This window comes from Phocoena sinus, chromosome 8, assembly GCF_008692025.1.
Source record: "Phocoena sinus isolate mPhoSin1 chromosome 8, mPhoSin1.pri, whole genome shotgun sequence".
Taxonomy (NCBI): domain Eukaryota; kingdom Metazoa; phylum Chordata; class Mammalia; order Artiodactyla; family Phocoenidae; genus Phocoena; species Phocoena sinus.
Genome location: NC_045770.1, coordinates 29,855,911 through 29,878,949, shown reverse-complemented (window position 1 = coordinate 29,878,949; position 23,039 = coordinate 29,855,911). Strand labels below are relative to the sequence as shown.

Sequence of the window (23,039 nt, the reverse complement as noted above, 5' to 3'; positions counted from 1 at the left end):
TTTTATATTTGTTATTCTTTGATATTGTGTTATTCTTACTAGTTTGTGAGTACCTTTATAACAGGCTTAATCTCATTCATAAGAGCACTTTACACAGTGCCTGGATTTCCATGTCAGATAAATAGGATTTGATTGGCTACTGAGAATCTCTCCACAATTTACAATATAATTTCTGTCAGGAATTGTGATATGAATAACAAAAATTACCATTCAAATTTTTGTACCATATTTTTAAAAAATCATTAATCATCTAGCAGTATATCAGTAACTGTGCTTTACAGAGTACAGTTCTTATTTCAGAATTAGTATTTTAGTTGGAAGTTGCTATATTAAGTAATATTGATAGCAACAGTCTTGAGAGTTTTATGGATACTGATTAATTTTTAAGGTATTTTTAAAATGTTGAAATGAGCATTTTTCTTCACAAATAAGATCTAATAGAGTTATATAAGAAATTTTATTAATAAGACTTTGTTTTGAGTTGGTAGAAAGTTTATTTAAAATGTTATGAGAACTTTGTTAACTACCGATGGGTACGTATCCCTTACACATTTTTTTCTCTTAACATCTTTATTGGAGTATAATTGCTTTACAATGTTGTGTTAGTTTCTGCTGTATAACAAAGTGAATCAGCTGTATGTATACATATATCCCCATATCCCCTCCCTCTTAAGCCTCCCTCCCGACCTCCCTATCCCACCCCTCTAGGTGGTCACAAGGCACCGAGCTGATCTCCCTGTGCTATGCAGCTGCTTCCCACTAGCTATCTATTTTACATTTGGTAATGTATATATGTCAATGCTACTTTCTCACTTCGTCCCAGCTTACTCTTCCCCCTCCCCTTGTCCTCAAGTCCATTCTCTACGTCTGTGTCTTTTTTCCTGTCCTACCCCTAGGTTCTTAGAACCTTTTTTCTTTTTTTTGATTCCATATATATGTGTTAGCATACATATTTGTTTTTCTCTTTCTGACTTACTTCACTCTGCATGACAGACTCTTAAGTCCATCCACCTCCCTACAAATAGCTCAATTTCATTTCTTTCTATGGCTGAGTAATATTTCATTGTATATATGTGCCACATCTTTTTTTTTTTCTCCTTTTTTTTTTAACCGTCTTTTTAGGGTATAATTGCTTTACAATGGTGTGTCAGTTTCTGCTTTATAACAAAGTGAATCAATTATGCATACACATATATCCCCATATCTCTTCCCTCTTTCATATCCATCCCTCCCACCCCTCTAGGTGGTCACAAAGCGCCGAGCTGATCTCCCTGTGCTATGCGGCTGCTTCCCACTACCTATTTTACATTTGGTAGTGTATATATGTCCATGCCACTCTCTCACTTTGTCCCAGGTTACCCTTCCCCCTCCCCATATCCTCAAGTCCATTCTCTAGTAGGTCAGCATCTTTATTCCCATCTTGCCCCTAGGTTCTTCTTACCATTTTCTTTCTTTCTTTTTTTTTTTTTTTAGATTCCATATATATGTGTTAGCATACGGTATTTGTTTTTCTCTTTCTGACTTACTTCACTCTGTATGACAGTCTCTAGGTCCATCCACCTCACTACAAATAACTCAGTTTCATTCCTTTTTCTTGCTGAGTAATATTCCATTGTATATATGTGCCACATCTTCTTTATCCATTCATCTGTTGATGGACACTTAGGTTGCTTCCATGTCCTGGCTATTGTAAATAGCGCTGCAATGAACATTTTGCTACATGATTCTTTTTGAATTATGGTTTTCTCAGGGTATATGCCCAGTAGTGGGATTGCTAGCTCATACGATAGTTCTATTTTTAGTATTTTAAGGAACCTCCATACTGTTCTACATAGTGGCTGTATCAATTTACATTCCTTCCCACAGTGCAGGAGAGTTCCCTTTCCTCCATACGCTCTCCAGCATCTATGGTGTGTAGATTTTTTAACGATGGCCATTCTCACTGGTGTGAGGTGATAACTTATTGTAGTTTTGACTTGCATTACTCCAGTGATTAGTGATGTTGTGAATCCTTTCATGTGTCTGTTGGCAATCTGTTTATCTTCTTTGGAGAGATGTCTCTTTAAGTCTTCTGCGCATTATTGGACTGGGTTGTTTGTTCTTTTGATATTGAGCTGCATGAGCTGCTTGTATATTTTGGAGGTTAATCCTTTGTCAGTTGCTTCATTTGCAAATATTTTCTCCCATTCTGAGGGCTGCCTTTTCATCTTGTGTATGGTTTCCTTTGCTGTGCAAAAGCTTTTAAGTTTCATTTGGTCCCATTTCTTTATTTTTCTTTTTATTTCCATTTCTCTAGGAGGTGGGTCAAAAAGGATCTTGCTGTGATTTGTGTCGTAGAGGGTTCTGCCTATGTTTTCCTCTAAGAGTTTTATAGTGTCTGGCCTTACATTTAGGTATTTAATCCATTTTGAGTTTTTTTGTGTGTATGGTGTTAGGGAGTGTTCTAATTTCATTCTTTTACATGTAACTGTCCAGTTTTTCCAGCACCACTTATTGAAGAGGCTGTCTTTTCTCCATTGTATGTTCTTACCTCCTTTGTCAAAAATAAGGTGACCATATGTGCGTGGGTTTATCTCTGGCCTTTCTGTCTTGTTCCATTGATCTATGTTTCTGTTTTTGTGCCAGTACCATACTGTCTTGATTTCCTTTCAAAAAAAAGGAAGAGAGCAACTAAATGAATAAACAAACCCACAAATGAAAAAAAACACTAAAAGCTAAACTAAGATAAACATGAAACCAAAAAGAAATCAAATGCAGAAAGCAAACCCCAAGTTCACAGTTGCCCCCAAAGTCCACCCCCTCAGTTTTGGGAACACTCATTATCTATTCAGGTATTCCACACCGGCGGGGTTTACCAAGCTGACTGCGTGGATTTAATGCACTGCTCCTAAGGCTGCATGAAGAAATTTCCCTTTCTCTTCTTTGTTCGCACAACTCCTGGGTCTCAGCTTTGGTTTTTTCTCCGCCTCTGAGTGTAGGCCAGCCTTAGGCATCTGTTCCCTGCCCAGACAAGAGGGGGTTAAAACAGCGTCTGATTAGGGCTCTCTTGCTCACTCAGACTGGGGAGAGGGAGGGGTATATACCGGTAGTCTCAATTGCAATGCGGGGTGTGTCTGCAGCAGTAGAGGCCTGTGTGATGTTGTAACAGCCTGAGGCATGTCATGTGTTCTCCCAGGAAAGTTGACCCTGGATAATGGGACCCTGGAAGTGGCGTGATGCACAGGCTTCTGGGGGTATGTGGGTAGTGACCTGCGCTTGCACACAGAATATTTGTTGGTAGTGGCAGCAGCAGTAGCGGTCCTTGCTCACCTCTGCAGTTTGAGATGATAGCCGCGACTCATGCCCGTCTCTGGGGCTTGCTTAGGCAGTGCTCTGCCATCTGTGGGAACTCGGAGCAGGAAGCCCTTCTCCTTGCACACCCCAAAACATCGGTCTCTGCCATGTCTGGCAGGTCCAGACATTTTCCCGGACACCGTCCCAGCTAGCTGTGGCACACTAACCCCCTCAGGCTGTGTTCATGCAGCCAACCCCAGTCCTCTCCCTGGGGTCTGACCTCTGAAGCACAAGCCTCAGCTCCCAGCCCCCACCTGACCTGGCAGGTTAGCAGATAAGCATCTCAGGCTGGTGAGTGGTGGTCAGCACCAGTCCTCTATGCAGGAATCTCTCTGCTTTGCCCCCTGCACCCCTGTTGCCGTGCTCTCCTCCATGGCTCCGAAGCTTCTCCCCTGCCCACCCCCCATGTCCGCCAGGGAAGGGGCTCCCTAGGGTGTGGAAACTTTTCCTCGTTCACAGCTCCCTCCCAGAGGTGCAGGTCCCATCCCTATTATTTTGTCTCTGTTTCTTCTTTTTACCTTCACTCTACCCAGGTATGTGGGGAGTTTTTTGCCTTTTGGGAAGTCTGAGGTCTTCTGCCAGCATTCTGTAGGTGTTCTGTAGGAGTTGTTTCACATATAGATGTATTTTTGATGTATTTGTGGGGAGGAAGGTGATCTCCACGTCTTACTCCTCTGCCATCTTGAAGGTCTGTGTCTCCCTTACAGATTTTTAATTCTTAGGCATAGTTTAACTTAGCTATAGTTAACTGAAATCTTTTTTGTTTTCACAATATCTATAATATTATTTAAAAAAAATAACTATCTAAATGCTAGTGACCTCCAAATTTTTATATCCAACTCAGACCAACTCTCTAAGATCTAGGTTTATATCTCCAACTGTTTATTTGACCTATCTAGTTAGATGTCTCAAAAATGACTGAAGATGCACATATTCTAAATCCAAGTACTAGAACATTAGCTTCTCAAGAGCACAGATTTTTGCTTCTTTTGTTTACTGCTATATTTTCATTGACAAAAACAGTGCCAAGTATATAGCAGACACTCAGTAAGTTTTTGTTGAACACTTTGTTCATTGATCTCATGTTATCCCTTTCCAAACCTTGTATTCTTTCAGTGTTCCACCTGTGAGTGAATGATGCCAACATCAATTTGAATAAGCCATGAGCTTAGAAGTCATTCTTAATATCTCTCTTTTTGGTATCTTCATCCTCCATTACAATCCAATACAAAAATTCTTTCATTTCATTGTCCTAACTATCTATCTACTTTTGTTTTTCTGTCATTTCTTACCCTTTCTCCACCAGGGTGACTTTCCCTTATCTTTTATATTAGGTCAGAGCTCTTTCTTATATATACCAAATATGTTTCTTTTCCTTAAACATATTACAGTTTGTAATTGTATGTGTATTTGAGTAATTGATTGTATCCACCCCTCCCCTGACATTTGACTGAAAGCTACATGGAAACAGGGATTATATATGTTTTTGCTCATTCTTTTATTCCCAGAGCCTGACATATAATGTGCACTTAATAAATCTTTTTGAATGATGAATGAATAAATTAAATTTGTATCAATATTTCTGAATATTATTCAAGTCTAAATAGATTTTAGTTTGAACTTATTGCATAAAACTAATTACTAGTCATAGTTGATGAAAGCCCTATAGAAATTATTTTTAATTATTTCATATTATTTTCTATCACATATAAATGTCTTTGAATGTTCTTTTTATACAAGCATAGCAGCTATTAGCTGTAGGTTTATAATTTTATTTAGTTACAATATAAATGCTTTGTGGGTCAAATGTACAGAAAATACTACTATATGCCTTTAGACCTTTAAATAATTTTCGTAATATTTCTGTTTTCATGTTTGTAGAGAAAATCCAAAATTCTGAAGGACCAAATTATAGGAAATCTCTCAATGTATACACTCTGTAGACTCAATGATTTACTACGCCAATTTGTTCTTTCTGTATATGACTCTTCTGCCACATATTTAAGTGATAAAAACATTTATGACATTATAAAATCCTTTGCATGCTGTAGAGATCAATAAATTTACTTTTTTAATTACTCTTACTTTAGATGTATTGTTTTATTGTTTTTATTAAAAATTCTCAGTAGTTGCCTTTTTTTTCTTTTAGTCTGTTATTGAACATTCTTTTTAAGATTGTAAGGGCAATGATAGATGCATATATATTTTTTAACACTGCTTGTAGTTCTTTAATTTTTTAAAAATTTGTTTTGATAGGGTTGGACCAAGTTTTATGAGTTTTCTTTATCAGATCTTCGGGCTGGTTACAGCATTATTGACAGACTCTTTGATGGTAAGTTCTAATGATGAAAACTTTGACCTCTGGTGTCAATGAAAATAATTTTTGAGCTCTTATTAAAAATAGGGTTTTTTTCAAGAGTGACTTGACTTCCTATTATAAAATTTGCTTTTTGCTTCTCATTTTGTATTTAATGTTTTGAATTCCATGCTTGTGAAAGTTCATATATTATCTATTGTGGTCATTGGTTTTGATATAATCCATTAGATTTCTGGTTGATCTGTAGCTCTCAGGAAGCAGAAAGCTAGAATGACCTTGTCTTTACTTCACGGCCTTCACAAGTTTCAGGCTTCAACTAAATTATTCATATCTCTTTCAGGGGAATTGTTAAAATTCAAGAATATGGTAGACCAAGAATCTGTAGAATCACAATTGTATGATTAAGTAGAAATCAGGAATCAAGGTACAAATAATAGCCTCCTGAAGATAGGAATGGTCCAATCCCTGAGGGTTATTGCTCAGGGCCAACTCAAGCGAACACTAGAGTTTAGAGCAATGATGGATTAGAGAAGAGAGTATGTTGATAGGACTCTCAAACTTAAAACTATTCTAAACAACTCTAGATTCTTGTCTCCCCCACCATCTTGCAGCCTTGCCAAACTACTCTTCCCTGAGTCTGCCGCATTTCAGTAAATGGCACCACCATTCATGTAGTTGTTCAGGTTCAAAGCCTATGAATAATCCTTGATTCTTCTCTTTTTCTTATCCTCAAACATCCAATGCTTTGGCAGTTTCTGTCCCCTCCATGTCCAAATCACATCAAGATTCTGTTCTCATCCTTCAACTTCATCAATCCTTGGTAGTCCAAGAAATAGATTCTTTCAAAAATTCTCCACAGAGTAAACAAATTTATTTTTTAGAAAAGTAAAGTAAAGCATATAATTCACTTTCAAAACCTACAACCACATTTATCTTCTTTCTGTTCCTTGAACAAACCAGGCTTGTTCCTACCTGAAGGTTTTGGTAGGTGCTCTTCCTTCTGTCTGAAATGCTCCTCACCCAAACCTTTATATGATTTTCTTCTCTTATCATTCACATCTCAGCTTAGAGGTATCCTCTTCAGAAAAGTTTTTTATTATCACCAAATCTAAAGTAATTTTCTAATTGTTCTCTATCCCCATGTTCTGTTTGTTTTAATACATTACTGCTACCTTATACTTTCCTGTTTATTCATTCATTTTTTAAAATGTTGTTCGTCTTTTCCAACTAGAGTGTAATCTACATTAAGCAAGGTCTTTGACTATTTTGTTTACTCTGTATGTCCTTAACATCTGTAGGAGGGCCTAGCCCATGGTAGTAGGCACTGTTATAGTTGGTTGAATTAACGGCATCATCATTTATTCTGTAACTTGGTTTCCATGAAAGGATAAGGATAGACGTCTAGCGTGTGGACAAATCCCATTATTTTTGTAGTTTTCTTTTATTTTAATTTTTTATTGAAGTATAGTTGACTTACAATGTTTCATGTGCACAGCAAAGTTATTCCATTTTACATATATATATATATAATATATATTTATATATTTTTCAGATTCTTTTCCCATGTAGGTTATAACAAGATACTGAATATAGTTCCCTGTGCTATATAGTAGGCCCTTGTTTATCTATTTTATATATAGTAGTGTGTATCTATTAATCCCAAATTCCAAATTTATCCCCCACGCACTTCCTCTTTGGTAACCATAAGTTTGTTTTCTATGTCTGTGATTCTATTTCTTGTTTTGTAAATAAGTTCATTGGTATCATTTTTTTAGAATCCACATATAAGTGATATCATATGATAATTTTCTTTTTCTGTATGACTTACTATGCTTATTTCTAGGTCCATCCATGTTGCAGCAAATGGCATTATTCTTTTTTATGGCTGAGTAATATTCCATTATATATATATCTGTAGCACATCTGCTTTATCCATTCATCTGTTGATGGACATTTGGGTTGCTTCCATATCTTGGCTATTGTAAATAGTGCTGCTATGAACATTGGAGTGCATGTATCTTTTTTAATGAGAGTTTTTATCTTTTCTGGATATATGCCCAGGAGTGGGATCGCAGGATCATATGGTAATGCTAGTTTTAGTTTTTTAAGGAACTTCATACTGTTCTCAATAGTGAAAGCCCTAATTTACATTCTCACCAACAGTGTAGGAGGGTTCCCTTTTCTCCACAGCTTCTTTAGCATTTATTGTTTGTAGACTTTCTGATGATGGTTATTCTGACCTCATTGTAGTTTTCACTTGCATTTTCCTAATAATCATCAATGTTGAGCATCTTTTCATGTGCCTGTTGGGAATCTGTATAACTTCTGTGGAGAAGTGTCTGTTTAGGTCTTCCGCCCATGTTTTTGGTTGGCTTGTTTGTTTTTTTTTATATTGAGCGGTATGAGCTGTTTGTATATTCTGGAAATTAATCCCTTGTCAGTTCATCATTTGCCAATATTTTCTTCCTTTCCATAGGTTGTCTTTTGTTTTGTTAATGGTTTTCTTTGTTGTACAAAAGCTTTTAAGTTTAATTAGGTCCCATTTGTTTACTTCTATTTTTATTTCTTTCACCTTAGGAGACAGATCCAAAAAATATTGCTATGATTTATGTCAAAGAGTGTCCTGCCTGTGTTTTCCGGTAGGAGTTTTACATCAGTAGTATCCAGTGTTAGGGACTTCCCTGGCGGTCCAGTGGTTGGGACTTTACCTTCCAATGTGGGTTTGATCCCTGGTTGGGGAACTGGGATCCCATGTGCCTTGCAGCCAAGAAACCAAGACATAGAACAGAAGCAATATTGTAACAAATTCAGTAAAGACTTTAAAAATGGCCCACATCAAAAAAAAAATAGTATCCATTCTTACATTTAGGTCTTTAATCCATTTTGAGTTTATTTTTGTATATGGTGTTAGAGAATGTTCTAATTTCATTCTTTTACATGTAGCTGTCCAACTTTTTACATGTAGCACCACTTACTGAAGAGACTATCTTTTCTTCATTGTATATTCTTGCCTCCTTTGTTGTAGATGAATTGACCCTAAGTGCATGGGTTTATTTCTGGGCTTTCTATCCTGTTCTGTTGATCTATATGTCTGTTTTTGTGCTAGTACCATACTGTTTTGATTCCTGTAGCTTTGTAATATAGTTTGAAGTCAGCTTATTCCTCCAGTTTCATTCTTCTTTCTCAAGATAGATTTGGCCATTTGGGGTCTTTTGTGTTTCCATATAAATTGTAAAATTTTTTGTCCCAGTTCTATGAAAAATGCCATTGGTAATTTGATAGGGATTGCATTGAATCTTTAGATTGCCTTGGATAGGTGGTATTGTCATTTTAACAATATTGAGTCGTATAATCCAAGAACACCATATATCTTTCCATCTGTTTGTGTTGTCTTCAGTTTCTTTCATCAACATCTTCAGAGTACAGGTCTTTTACCTCCTTGGGTAGGTCTATTCCTCGGTATTTTATTCTTTTTGATGTGATGGTCCATGGGATTATTTTCTTAATTTCTCTTTCTCACATTTTGTTGTTAGTGTATAGAAATGCAACAGATTTCTGTATATTAATTTTGTATCCTGCAACTTTACCAAATTCATTGATGAGCTTTGGATTTTCTACGTATAGGATGTAATTTGCAAGCAGTGACGATTTTGCTTCTTCCTTTCCAATTTGCATTCCTTTTATTTCCTTTTCTTCTCTGATTTCTGTGTCTAGGACTTCCAAAACTATTTTGGATAAAAGTGGCATGAGTGGGCATCCTTGTCTTGTTCCTGATCTTAGAGGAAATGCTTTCAGCTTTTCACCATTGAGAATGATGTTGGCTGTGGGTTTATCATCTATGGCCTTTATTATGTTGAGATATTTTTGAATCGCATTCTAATTTACATGTTTATGTTTTTAAATGCAGTATGATACGTGTACAAAAAGTACTTATATCATAAGATTACAGCCCAGTGAAATTTCCACAAACTGAACACTCTCATGTAGGCAGAACCTTAATCAAGAAACAGAATATTACTAATACCTCAGATTTTACTCTAATGCTGCCTTCCAATTACTACCATTCTCCAAGTTCTCCCACCCCCATTCCTTTGGTAAAGACCAGGCACCTAACTATATAGATTAGCTTTGCCTGTTTTTATAAAACTGGAATCATACATCATGTATTCTTTAGTCTTTGGATTCTTTCAATTAACATTATATTTGAGAGATTCATCCATATGCTTACATGTCATTGTTGTCCATTTATTCTCAGTGCTATATAGTTTGCCATTCTGTGATTGTATTTCTTCTCTTGGGTAGTTTTCAAGTTTTTTCTTGATGGACATGTGGGTAGTTTGGGATGATTGCACTATACCTTTGGGTGACTACTTGAATATACTTCTGTTGGGTATATATGTAGAAGTAGATAGGATATTAATTTATTTGTTCCCCATAGTTATTTAATGCCTAATAGTATTCCAAATGAATTTTTTGTTTATTTAAAAATTCTTTGAATTATACATCAGAAAAGTACACATAAAGGTATAATTCAATAGATTTTCATAAATTGAACCTTTGTAACTAGCCCAAAGTCAATAAACAGTGTATTACCAACATTCTGGAAGCATCTCCCCCACTCCTTTTTACATATGACCCAACATTTTCCCATTTTGTGCTAAGGCAAATCAGTTTTCTGATTTCCATGAGTTGTTTTTTTAATGTTTATTTTGAAACACAATTTTTTTTGAGGATATATACTAGTACTTTAGCTTGCTTAGAAACTTGGTAATTTTCCAAAAGGCTTTTGAACATTTATTTGATTTTTATAATATCACTTTGAGGCAAATATTATTAATGCTCTTTTAAGATGAGGATACCAAAGCACAGAGAGTTTGAATGATTTGTTTGTGATTGTTTTTCAAGCTTGCGATGGAGTTAATAGCATCATATGTTTTTTACATACATCACACCAGTGAATTGTTGAGAGGAAGATGCTTCAAAATGATACTGAATCTCATGGTAGAAGTCTAAATATAATCTTATGATTACAAGATTTCCTGATATTAAGGGACCTCCACATATGGAGAATTAAATGTAAAAAAGGGGAATGGTTCATTGATTTTTATAGTAATGAAATAGTCTAAACTAGTAATGCTAGCAGTGATGTTAACTAGGTAGATTAAAATTGTGTTTCCTGCATTTACTGCTGTTGGGGAGGAAGAAATTTTCTTCTACCCTTCTGGGTTCTTCTGGCTGGTCTAAGAATTTACACTGACATGAAACAGATTAACAGGAGAAGATCAAACAAAAATTAATAACATGTATATATAGGAGAGACCCAGGAAGACTAAGTAACTTGCCAAAATGGCTGAAACCCTCACCTTAAATACTATCTTCAACTAAAAACAAAAGAGGGTGTTTGGGGTAGTGGTTTTAGACTTCAGAAGGGAGGAAGGCAGTTAACATGGAGATGCAAAAAAGCAGATGTTTGGTAAACAAATTGCTGGGCTATGCAGAGACAATGGGACACAGGGAGGAATTTTAACAAACAGACTTTGCCAGGTTCCTTCCTGTCCACCATACCTAGTTCATATTATAGTTATCTATGTTGGTAGCTTCCTTCCTGGAACAGGTCCTCTGTGATTATAGTATTAATATTATTAATATTAATGAGCATTACATTAATTTAAGCATTTTAAGGAATGATTTAAATGAATTAAATATGTATTGTTATATCCTATAAATATAACTGGAGCCAGGAATTTGTTTAATATTTTCAAATTTGTTTTAGAAATTTTCTAATATCTTAGAAATGAAACGAATAAAATTTTTTTTTAATTATAGGTGCCAAAGATGTACAATGGGAATTTGTACATGGTTTGCTAGAAAATGCTATTTATGGAGGACGTATAGATAACTATTTTGACCTTAGAGTTCTTCAGTCATACCTGAAACAGTTTTTTAATTCTTCAATAATTGATGTATTAAACCAAAGGAACAAGAAAAGCATTTTTCCGTACTCCATATATCCACCAAAATCCTGCAGCATTTTGGTAGGTAAAATTATTTTCAATTTACTACCAGATAGAAACTTGAACAATTTCTTATATTGTTAAATATATGTTGTTTCTTTTCAAATGTATAAGCAATTGTCATTCACAAATATGGATTTTTTTTTTTTTTATTATGCCAATATGCAGCCTGATTCTCTAAACTCTAGTTAGGTGTCCTATTACTTTTGGATACTTAATGATCACTGATTGATGATAATAGGATATAGTAAATAGGTAAATCATGACGGGGGTGGCCAAGGAAAATTTTTACATTGTAGGGCTGCCGTGAAGATCTGGAATGGGAGAATATGCTACCTCTTCATAGTTGTGAGAGTACTCTGATACATTAAATTTGAAAGAAAGCAAATATTATTTAACAAATATCTATCTTCATACTCTGGCTTATAAATTTAAAGAAGTTCTAAATATACAAGAGAGATTCACTTTATCTAGCTTTCATAGCAACATTTTTGTTTATGTGTATTTATTTTATCCAGCTGTAGCTCTTTGCTTTGAGTCATCATATAAAAGCCTCCTAGAATGCAACAATCTTTTCCAGGAAATAGTACAAAATGTAGCCCAAAGATTTCAATTCTAGTTTATTTTGCCACAAATTTGTATTTGTGTGAATGCCCAAATAACGTTTTCATTACATAGAGTATTAAAATTATACATTTCTTCATGAATTACAAAATATATATATTCAGTTATATAGTTCTATCAGTATTGTGCCTTTTTCTCTTATTCAAATATTTTTCAAGAAAATTCCTTTGTTTTAGTGATGTAAGTCAGAAAACAAAGCTTAAAAATCAGTATTAAACATATTACTTTATTGAATATCTTATCTATTTTGTTATTAAGTATTCCATCGATTTTGTTTTTCAGTATCTTTCATTCACTTATTCATTCAATAATACACATGGAACATTTGCTCAGTGATAACGCTGTTCCAGACTTTGTGGATCTCTTGATGTACTGTGGAGTTTACTTTTTATTGGGAGAACCTTAGAGTGAATGAGCAAACAAATATCACATAGTTATTTATTATATATTTATTTCAGATAGTGTACCGTGAGAAGTCTTTCATCTCTATTGTTTGAAGCTTAAATTGAAAAATAAAATATATACAGAAAAGTGTACATCATAAGTGTACAATGCAGTGCATTTTTATACATTGAACACATGATTGCCACCAGCACTGCGATCAAGAAACAACATTTTCAGCTCCCCAGAAGTCCTCCTCAGGTTCCCTTCTAGTTACTACCTCCCCAACAAAGGATACATTAGCTTAACTTCTAACAGCCTGTGTTAGTTTTGCCTGTGTTTGTACTTCATGTAAAGGGTATCATTTGGTATATATTCTTTTGTGTCCAAATGAGGATAAATCAGTTTGGACATGTAGCAGTCTACTATTTAGGAAATATGTCAGTGTATAGTCCTAGGTAGAGAGAAGACTCTAGCCACACTAGATGAGAAAATTTCACAGACATTTAAAAATGAATAAAGTGTATAAATACAAAGAATAATAGCTTTAAAATTATAAGATGATTATAGGAATTCCCTGGTGGTCCAGTGGTTGAAACTCTGTGCTTCCACTGGAGGGGGCATGGGTTCGATCCCTGGTCGGTATACTAAGATCCTGCATGCTGTGAGGCACATGAAGATCTGGAATGGGAGATTTTTTTTTAGATGGGAGAGTATTTTCCATCTTAAAAAAAAGAAAAATTTAAAAATAGAAAAAAAACATTATAAGATGATTTATGAGAGTCAATGTTTAGCTTTCTATTTAATTGAGTTAGATAGAAGGAAGAAGCCAGAAGTTTCTCAGGAGATGAGAAACACACACACATATGCATGGATATATACAAGCATACACTCACATATACATACATATATATTTATGCATATCTACATTGTGATTGAAAACCTTAAGGAAGTTTACTGAGATATAGGAGAGGAAATATTTCAAAGAACAGCATGTCTTTCCAAACTTTGACATACTTCCTGTAGTTAAACTCCAGGAAGCCCAGGACCTGTGTCTTGGAAATACTGCAGAGGCAGCTGCGGAGGATGAGAAAGGATGATGGGGGTAGGGGCAGAAGATGAGTCTCCTTCACCAAAAACAATTTCTCCTACTTCAGCAAGAACAGTTTAGATGAATATATTTGCAACACCTGCCTTAAAATAACTCGTCTCCTTATGAAAACAAACAAAACAATTCCCATCTTTCAGCCAAACTGAATAAATCCTCTTGATCTACACTTAGTTTCCCGTCTAGAATCTGAAGTGAAAACTGTTCAGATGAGTGCTTGGCAAATCAAACCTTTGCAGTGCTTACAGTAATTCTTGGGATGAAATGATAGGATTTTCGATACATTTCATCACACCTCACCAGCAAAGACTAACTGTGGAATTGCTTTATAATAAAGCAATTTACAAAGCAGTTCTTGTATATCAGACTGTGTGAGTATAGGTTTCTGGGAGTTCTATAAGTTTAAAAGAAAAGATTGTTGGAATATTTATCTCATTATAAACAGAGCTACACTCTGCAGATTAGTCTTTGGTAGGTTACAGGAAAAGTAACTACACATAGTAGGCATAGTTACTCAACTATGTTTGTTTTAATCAATTCCCCTCTGAATGTGAGAAGTATAGGATAAGAAAGTATAGTATCAAATAATTTAAGTATGAAGAAGTAATGACAAAGAATATTTCCATTAGATTACTGAGCTAATGCTATACAGACTGAAAGTGAGATATACCTAGACAATGTAACATGAATAATTAATCATTTAATACTTCACAGTATTCTGGTTCTTTCTGATATCGGTGGTTGTAAGTTTAATCTTTATTGAAAAACTGTTTTTTAATTATTTGTGTTTAGGACTATCGTGCCGTCATTGAAAAACTTCCAGAGGATGACAAACCTAGTTTCTTTGGTCTACCTGCCAATATTGCTCGTTCATCTCAGCGTATGATCAGTTCTCAGGTAACCTAAAAAAAGATACATGTTTTAGAAAAAATGTTGCTACTGAGCCTAAAAGAAACATTACATTTTATTTAATACTACAGATCCACGTGCTTTTATTTAATTCTTTAATTTTATTTAATACAGTAGATTCCAGTCTTACCTTAAATAAATTTTAAATGAGCCAAATAGTTCTATCTTAATACATTTGTTAAAATTAGTAAAATAGCACTGAACACTATCAATTTTATCCAGAATATATTGGTTTTACTCCTGTGATTTATCTTATTAAGCGTACTTTAAATTTAATTTATGCAATTGAATATGTCACTAAATTTGATATTTTCATAACAGATATAGAGATATAATTTGCATAAAAGATAAATATTTAATATTTCATATGATATTACTCATGACTGAATGTTGTAAAACATTGAGGGAAATACGGATTTTTTAATTATTGAGATATAGAAAAACATTAGCCATGAACACTGAATATTCTAGCTTCTATTGAGACCAAATAATTAAGAGCTAACATTTATTGACCTTTAACTGTGTGCCTGAAAGTGTTTTAAATACCTTATACTCAGAAACTTTAGTCTTTATAAACTCTATGAGGTAAGATCTATTACTTTTCCCTCTCAGTACCTGAGGAAACTGAAATGGAGAGAGTTAAGTTATTTACCCAAGATCACAGAGCCAGTAAAAGGCAGAACCAGTATTTAAATTGTCTGTCTGAGTAAAGACATGGCCTCTGCACCATGTGCTACAACTGCTCCTCAGACATAAATGTACTGCTAAGTACGTGCACCAAATTGTGAACTGTTACATAAGGTTCGTTGTGGGTCAGTGTATGGAAGATTCTTATTGCTCTTAAAAGTTTACTTTTGAAAAAAAAAAAAGTTTACTTTTGGTAATTTACAGGCATCCTAGCTAGATTACTTTACCTTATTTAGCTGTACTGTTTTGTACTTTTTTCTATTTTAGCCAACATTTATAAAATTGGTAATGTTTTCTCTCTTATTATTCACTAAATTTTTTCTCTCCTATTATTCACTAAACTGTTCATTGTGGAATTTTACTGTTCATTCTCACATCTTTGTAAAAGAGATGTTTGAGTATATAAATATATGCTCATTTGCATAATGTGTAAATAAGTATAAATGTTTCCTGGAACAAATAAGATCTTAACAACATCTTTGTCTATGCTAGCTGAAGACGCTAATTCCTTTTCCCTTTCTCATGCAAAGTGTTAAGTCAGATACTCCCATGAAGGAATGAAACTCCTACGTGTCCCTTAGCTTCATAACGTATATGATTACACTCTGTTCTTTTCCTTCCATGCTTTTTGTTGACCTGAGATAGTTATTTTTCAATAACCCCATCAATAACATATAAGAATTGCATATGTACCTTTGTGTGTACTTGTTTGTGTTGTATATGTGTTTGTGTATAATTTTACAACAATGCTTAAGCAAAAGAGGTTAAAACAATTAAAAGTTCATTAAAAGAATAAAAGGTTATTTCATAGAATTCAAGAAGAGTATTTACTGTGGGAATCTTATCAAAAGAAATTCAAGAGTCTGTCTTGAAAGTCCTGTTATTGACATGGCTTTCAAAACTTCTAATGTCAGTATCATTCAGCTTCTGAAAGAATCTCCTTTAGCCCAGCTTGGATCAAATGTCTATTGAAGGGAAAAGAGTAACCTAGGATAGGTACGGCCTTAGAGACTTCTGGGAAGGATATAAGACAAGAAATGCAGAATACTGAGCATCTTCATCTTATGGAGAGGCCCACCAACCACCTATATGTGTACCTTCTTTTGCTCCTGGGCCATGTATGGCTGCCATTGATAAGAGCCCAGACTGAGAGGACCATCATGGCGCTAAATCATAGCCTTAGTTTCCCACAAATCTTCTATTACAGTTTAGTCACATAGGTACAGGGCTTGCATGCTATGCTAACATGAAGCTCATCAGTCTAAGTGGAATCCCAGGGATCGGGGGTTTCATAGCAAACTAGGCAGACAAACATTTTACATTTATCTTACCTCTGTAGTTTCTAGGAAAGTAGTACTGTAGGAAGACAGACTCCAATCTCATTTTCCCAGATAGTCCTGAGACAACCCAGGCTTTATTTTTACTTTTTACTTTTTCTAGTTAGTATACCAAAGAATTCTCTAAAAGTTACTTTACTATGATCTAATCTCTGCTATTCTTTTCTTGCCTTAGTATTTAAATTTTTATAAATATTTATTAGATGAAAAGAGGGTAACATGTTCTTCCTTAAAGGTTTTTGGTGATACATACTCTCTTAATATTTATATTTTAAATGTCAGTCTATTTTACTGTTAATTTACTTAACTGTTTAACAGTTCTTTATTTTAGTTTTTTTTTTTTTTTTTTTTGCGGTACTCGGGCCCCTCACTGCCGTGGCCTCTCCCGTCGCGGAGCACAGGCTCCGGACGCACAGGCTCAGCCGCTCCGCGGCATGTGGGATCCTCCCGGACAGGGGCACGAACCCGCGTCCCCTGCATCGGCAGGCGGACTCTCAACCACTGCGCCACCAGGGAAGCCCTATTTTAGTTTTTATACTTAAACAGCTTTCAGAGTGCATCAATTACTGCAACATTTCTTTTTCATAATTATAAACACTTATATATAAACTGATAAAATTTCTATATTTAGAGCTTTTCACTCCAAGTCACATTTGGAGCCACACTTAGAATGCTTGGCCTTCTTTGAAAGTGAATGTTCAGATATGAAGCAGTCTGAATGACACTGAGTAGATTTCAAAAAAATATTATTGATCATATACAAGTTCAGGGATGTGGAACTGATGTTGAAGCAGGTATTTGATGATTTGGCATTTTAAAATTAATTGAGTGCATCCATACTAGGCAGATACCACAAGTGGTGTTTACTACAGTGTTAATGATACTTACGTTCGGTGCTGTGAGTCAGCTTTTTGTTTGTTTGCTGATGTAGTGATATTTATCACATTATGTATTTATAGTACAGTATTATTGTTTATATTCATTATACTGTACGTTAGATCTTTATGGCTTATTTCTGCTTGTTTTAAGTTTGTACCCTTAAACACAATCACTCTTATCTCTGCCACCCCCATCCCCTGGTAACCATCATTTTACTCTGTTTTTTACATGTTTAACTTTTTAGATTCAATACTTGACTTTCTTTGACTTATCTCCCGTAGCATAATGTGCTTAAGGTCCATCTATGTTGTCACAAATGGAAGGATATTCTCCTTTCTCGTGGCTAAATAATATTCCATAGTGTATATATTCTACGTCTTTTTTATCCATTCTTCATTAATAGTCACTTGGGTTGTTTTCATATCTTGGCTATTGGGAATAATGCAGCAATCATCATGGGAGTGCTTATATCTTGTTGAAATCCTGTTTTCATTTCCTTTGGGTGTATACCTAGAAGTGGAATTTCTAGGTCATATTATAGATCTATTTTTAATTTTTTGAGGAAATTCCATACTGTTTTCTGTAGCGGCTGCACCGATTCACACTCCCACCAACAGTGCATGAAGGTTCCCCTTTCTCAACATCCTTGCCAACACTTGTTATTTTTTGTCTTTTGATGATAGCCATTATGAAAGTTGTGAGGTGATACTTCATTGTGGTTTGCATTTGCATTTTTCTGATGTTTAGCATCTTTTCACATATCTATTGGCCATTTTGATGTACTGTTCAGAGAAATGTCTCTTTTGTTCTTCTGCCCATTTTTTAATTGGATTTTTTTGTGATTAAGTTGACTGACTCTTTATATATTTTGGATGTTAACCCCTTATCTGGTTAGATAGCCTCATCCACCAGAGGGCAGACAGCAGAAGCAAGAAGAAGTACAAACCTGCAGCCTGTGGAACAAAAACCACATTCACAGAAAGATAGATAAGAAGAAAAGGCAGAGGGCTATGTACCAGATGAAGGAACAAGATAAAACCCTAGAAAAACAACTAAGTGAAGTGGAGATAGGCAAACTTCCAGGTAAAGTTTTCAGAATAATGAGGGTAAAGATGATCTAGGGTCTCGGAAAAAGTATGCAGGCAAAGATCGAGATGATGCAAGAAATGTTTAACAAAGACCTAGAAGAATTAAAGAAAAACAAACAGATATGAACAATACAATAACTGAAATGAAAAATACACTAGAAGAAATCAATAGCAGAATAACTGAGGCAGAAGAACGGATAAGTGACCGGGAAGACAGAATGGTGGAATTCACTGCTGCAGAACAGAATAAAGAGACAAGAATGGAAAGAAACAAAGACAGCCTAAGAGACCTCTGGGACAACATTAAATGCAACAACATTTGCATTATAGGGGCCATGGAAGGAGAAGGGAGATAGAAAGGAGCCGAGAAAATATTTGAAGAGATTATAGTCAAAAACTTACCTAACATGGGAAAGGAATAGCCACCTAAGTCCTGGAAGTGAAGAGGGTCCCATACAGGATAAACGCAAGGAGAAACATGCCAAGACACATACTAATCAAATTGGCAAAAATTAAAGACAAAGAAAAATTATTGAAACAGCAAGGGAAAAATGACAAATAACATACAAGGAAACTCCCATAAGGTTAACAGCTGATTTCTCAACAGAAACTCTACAAGCCAGAAGGGAGTGACATGGCATATTTAAAGTGATGAAAGGGAAGAACCTACAACCAACATTACTCTACCTGGCAAGGATCTCATTCAGATTCGATGGAGAAATCAAAAGCTTTACAGACAAGCAAAAGCTAAGAGAATTCAGTACCACCAAACCAGCTCTACAACAAATGCTAAAGGAACTTCTCTAAGTGGGAAACACAAGAGAAGAAAAGGACCTATAAAAACAAACCCAATACAATTAAGAAAATGGTAATAGGAGCATGCATATCAATAATTACCTTAAACGTGAATGGATCAAATGCTCCAACCAAAAGACACAGTCTTGCTGAATGGATACAAAAACAAGACCCATATATATACTGTCTACAAGAGTCCCACTTCAGACCTAGGGACACATACAGACTGAAAGTGAGGGGATGGATAAAGATATTCCTTGCAAATGGAAATCAAAAGAAAGCTGGAGTAGCAATACTCATATCAGATAAAATAGACTTTAGAATAAAGAATGTTACAAGAGACAAGGAAGGACATTACATAATGATCAAGGGATCAATCCAAGAAGAAGATATAACAATTATAAATATATATGCACCCAACATAGGAGCACCCCAATACATAAGGCAACTGCTAACAGCTATAAAAGAGGAAATTGACAGTAACACAATAATAGTGGGGGACTTTAACACCTCACTTACACCAATGGACAGATCATGCAAACAGAAAATTAATAAGGAAACACAAGCTTTAAATGACACAAGAGACCAGATAGATTCAATTGATATTTATAGAAATTCCATCCAAAAACAGAAGATTACACTTTCTTCTCAAGTGCACATGGAACATTCTCCAGGATAGATCACATCTTGGGTCACAAATCAATCCTCAGTAAATTTAAGAAAATTGAAATCATGTCAAGCATCTTTTCTGACCACAATGCTATGAGATTAGAAATCACAGGGAAAAAAATGTAAAAAACACAAAAACACGGAGGCTAAACAATACATTACTAAATTACCAAGAAATCACTGAAGAAATCAAAGAGGAAATGAAAAAATACCTAGAGACAAATGCCAATGAAAACACAATGATCCAAAACCTATGGGATGCAGCAAAAGCAGTTCTAAGAGGGAAGATTATAGCAATACAATCCTACCTCAAGAAACAACACACATCTCAAATAAACAATCTAATGTTACACCTAAAGGAACTGGAGAAAGAAGGACAAACAAAACCCAAAGTTAGTAGAAGGAAGGAAGTCACAGAGATCACAGCAGAAATAAATGAAATGGAAACAAAGAAAACAATAGCAAAAAGATCAATAAAACTAAAAACTGGTTCTTTGAGAAGATAAATAAAATTGATATACCATTAGCCAGACTTGTCAAGAAAAGGAGGGAGAAGACCCAAATCAATAAAATTAGAAATGAAAAAGGAGAAGTTACAAGAGACACCGAAGAAATACAAAGCATCCTAAGAGACTAATACAAGCAACTCTATGCCCCAAAATGGACAACATGGAGGAAATGGACAAATGCTTAGAAAGGTATAACATTCCAAGACTGAACCAGGGGAAAATAGAAAATATGAACAGACCAATCACAAGTAATGAAATTGAAACTGTGATTGAAAATCTTACAACAAACAAAAGTCCAGGACCAGGTGGCTTCACAGGTGAATTCTATCAAACATTTAGAGAAGAGCTAACACCCATCCTTCTCAAACTCTTCCAAAATATTGCAGAGGAAGGAACACTCCCAAACTCATTCTATGAGGTGAACATCACCCTGATACCAAAACCAGACAAAGATACTACAAAAAAAGACAATTACAGACCAATATCACTCATGAATATAGATGCAAAAATCCTCAGCAAAGTACTAGCAAACAGAATCCAACAACACATTAAAAGGATCATATAGCATGATCACGTGGGATTTATCCTAGGGATACAAGGATTCTTCAGAATACACAAGTCAACCAGTGTGATACACCATATTAACAAATTGAAGAATAAAAACCATATGATCATCTCAATAGATGCAGAAAAATCTTTTGACAAAATTTGCCCATTTGTGATAAAAACTCTACAGAAAGTGGGCACAGAGGGAACCTACCTCAACATTATAAAGGCCATATATGACAAACCCACAGCCAACATCGTTCTCAATGGTTAAAAACAAACCATTTCCACTAAGATCAGGAACAAGACAAGGTTGCCCACTCTCACCACTATTATTCAACACTGTTTTGGAAGTTTTAGCCACAGCAATCAGAGAAGAAAAAGAAATAAAAGAAATCCAAATCAGAAAAGAAGAAGTAAGCCTGTCACTGTTTGAGGATGCCATGATACTATACATAGAGAATTCTAAATATACTACCAGAAAACTACTACAGCTAATCAATGAATTTGGTAAAGTAGCAGGATACAAAGTTAATGCACAGAAATCTCTTGCATTCCTATACACTAACGATGAAAAATCTGAAAGAGAAATTAAGGAAACTCTCCCATTTACCAGTGCAACAAAAAGAATAAAATACCTAGGAATAAACCTACCTAAGGAGACAAAAGACCTGTATGCAGAAAACTATAAGACACTGATGAAAGAAATCAAAGATGATACAAACAGATGGAGAGATATACCATGTTCTTGGATTGGAAGAATCAATATTGTGAAAGTGACTATACTACCCAAAGCAATCTACCGATTCAATGCAATCCCTATCAAATTACCAGTGGCATTTTTTACAGGACTAGAACAAAAAATCTTAAAATTTGTATGGAGACAGAAAAGACCCCAAATAGCCGAAGTGGTCTTGAGGGAAAAAAATGGAGCTGGAGGAATAAGACTCGTGACTTCAGACTATACTACAAAGCTACAGTAATCAAGAAAATATGGTACTGGCACAAAAACAGAAATATAGATCAGTGGAACAGGATAGAAAGCCCAGAGATAAACCCACACACCTATGGTCAACTAATCTATGGCAAAGGAGGCAAGAATATACAATGGAGAAAAGACAGACTCTTCTTTAAGTGGTTCTGGGAAAACCGGACAGCTACATGTAAAAGAATGAAATTAGAACACTCCCTAACACCATACACAAACATAAACTCAAAATGATTTAGAGACCTAAATGTAAGACTGGACACGATAAAACTCTTAGAGGAAAACATAGGAAGAACACTCTTTGACATAAATCACAGCAAGATCTTTTTTGATCCAACTCCTAGGGTAATGGAAATAAAAACAAAACTAAACAAAGGAACCTAATGAAACTTAAAAGCTTTTGCACAGCAAAGGAAACTACAAACGAGATGAAAAGACAGTCTTCAGAAAGGGAGAAAATATTTGCAAATGAATACAGAGGATTAATCTCCAAAATATATAAACAGCTCATGCAGCTCAATATTAAAAAAACAAACAGCCCAATCCAAACATGGGCAGAAGATCTAATTAGATAGACATTTCTCCAAAGAAGACATACAGATGGCCAAGAAGCACTTGAAAAGCTGCTCAACATCAGCTTTATTTATTATTAGAGAAACGCAAATCAAAACTACAATGAGGTATTACTTCACACCAGTTAGAATGCACATAATCAGAAAATCTACAAACAACAAATGCTGGAAATGGTGTGGAAAAAAGGGAACCATCTTGCACTGTTGGTGGGAATGTAAATTGATAGAGCCACTCTGGAGAACAGTATGGAGGTTCCTTATAAAACTAAAAATAAAATTACCA

The 23,039-nt window shown here is 35.1% G+C and overlaps 1 protein-coding gene across 1 annotated transcript in view; it reads left to right on the top strand.

The window, feature by feature from the left end:
- Positions 1-23,039, top strand: part of DYNC2H1 (dynein cytoplasmic 2 heavy chain 1) — a 376,258-nt gene that overhangs the window by 240,398 nt on the left and 112,821 nt on the right. Inside the window, 3 exon segments of the mRNA XM_032639512.1 lie at positions 5,590-5,665; positions 11,477-11,685; positions 14,570-14,674. Of these exon segments, the coding sequence (XP_032495403.1) occupies positions 5,590-5,665; positions 11,477-11,685; positions 14,570-14,674 (390 nt within the window).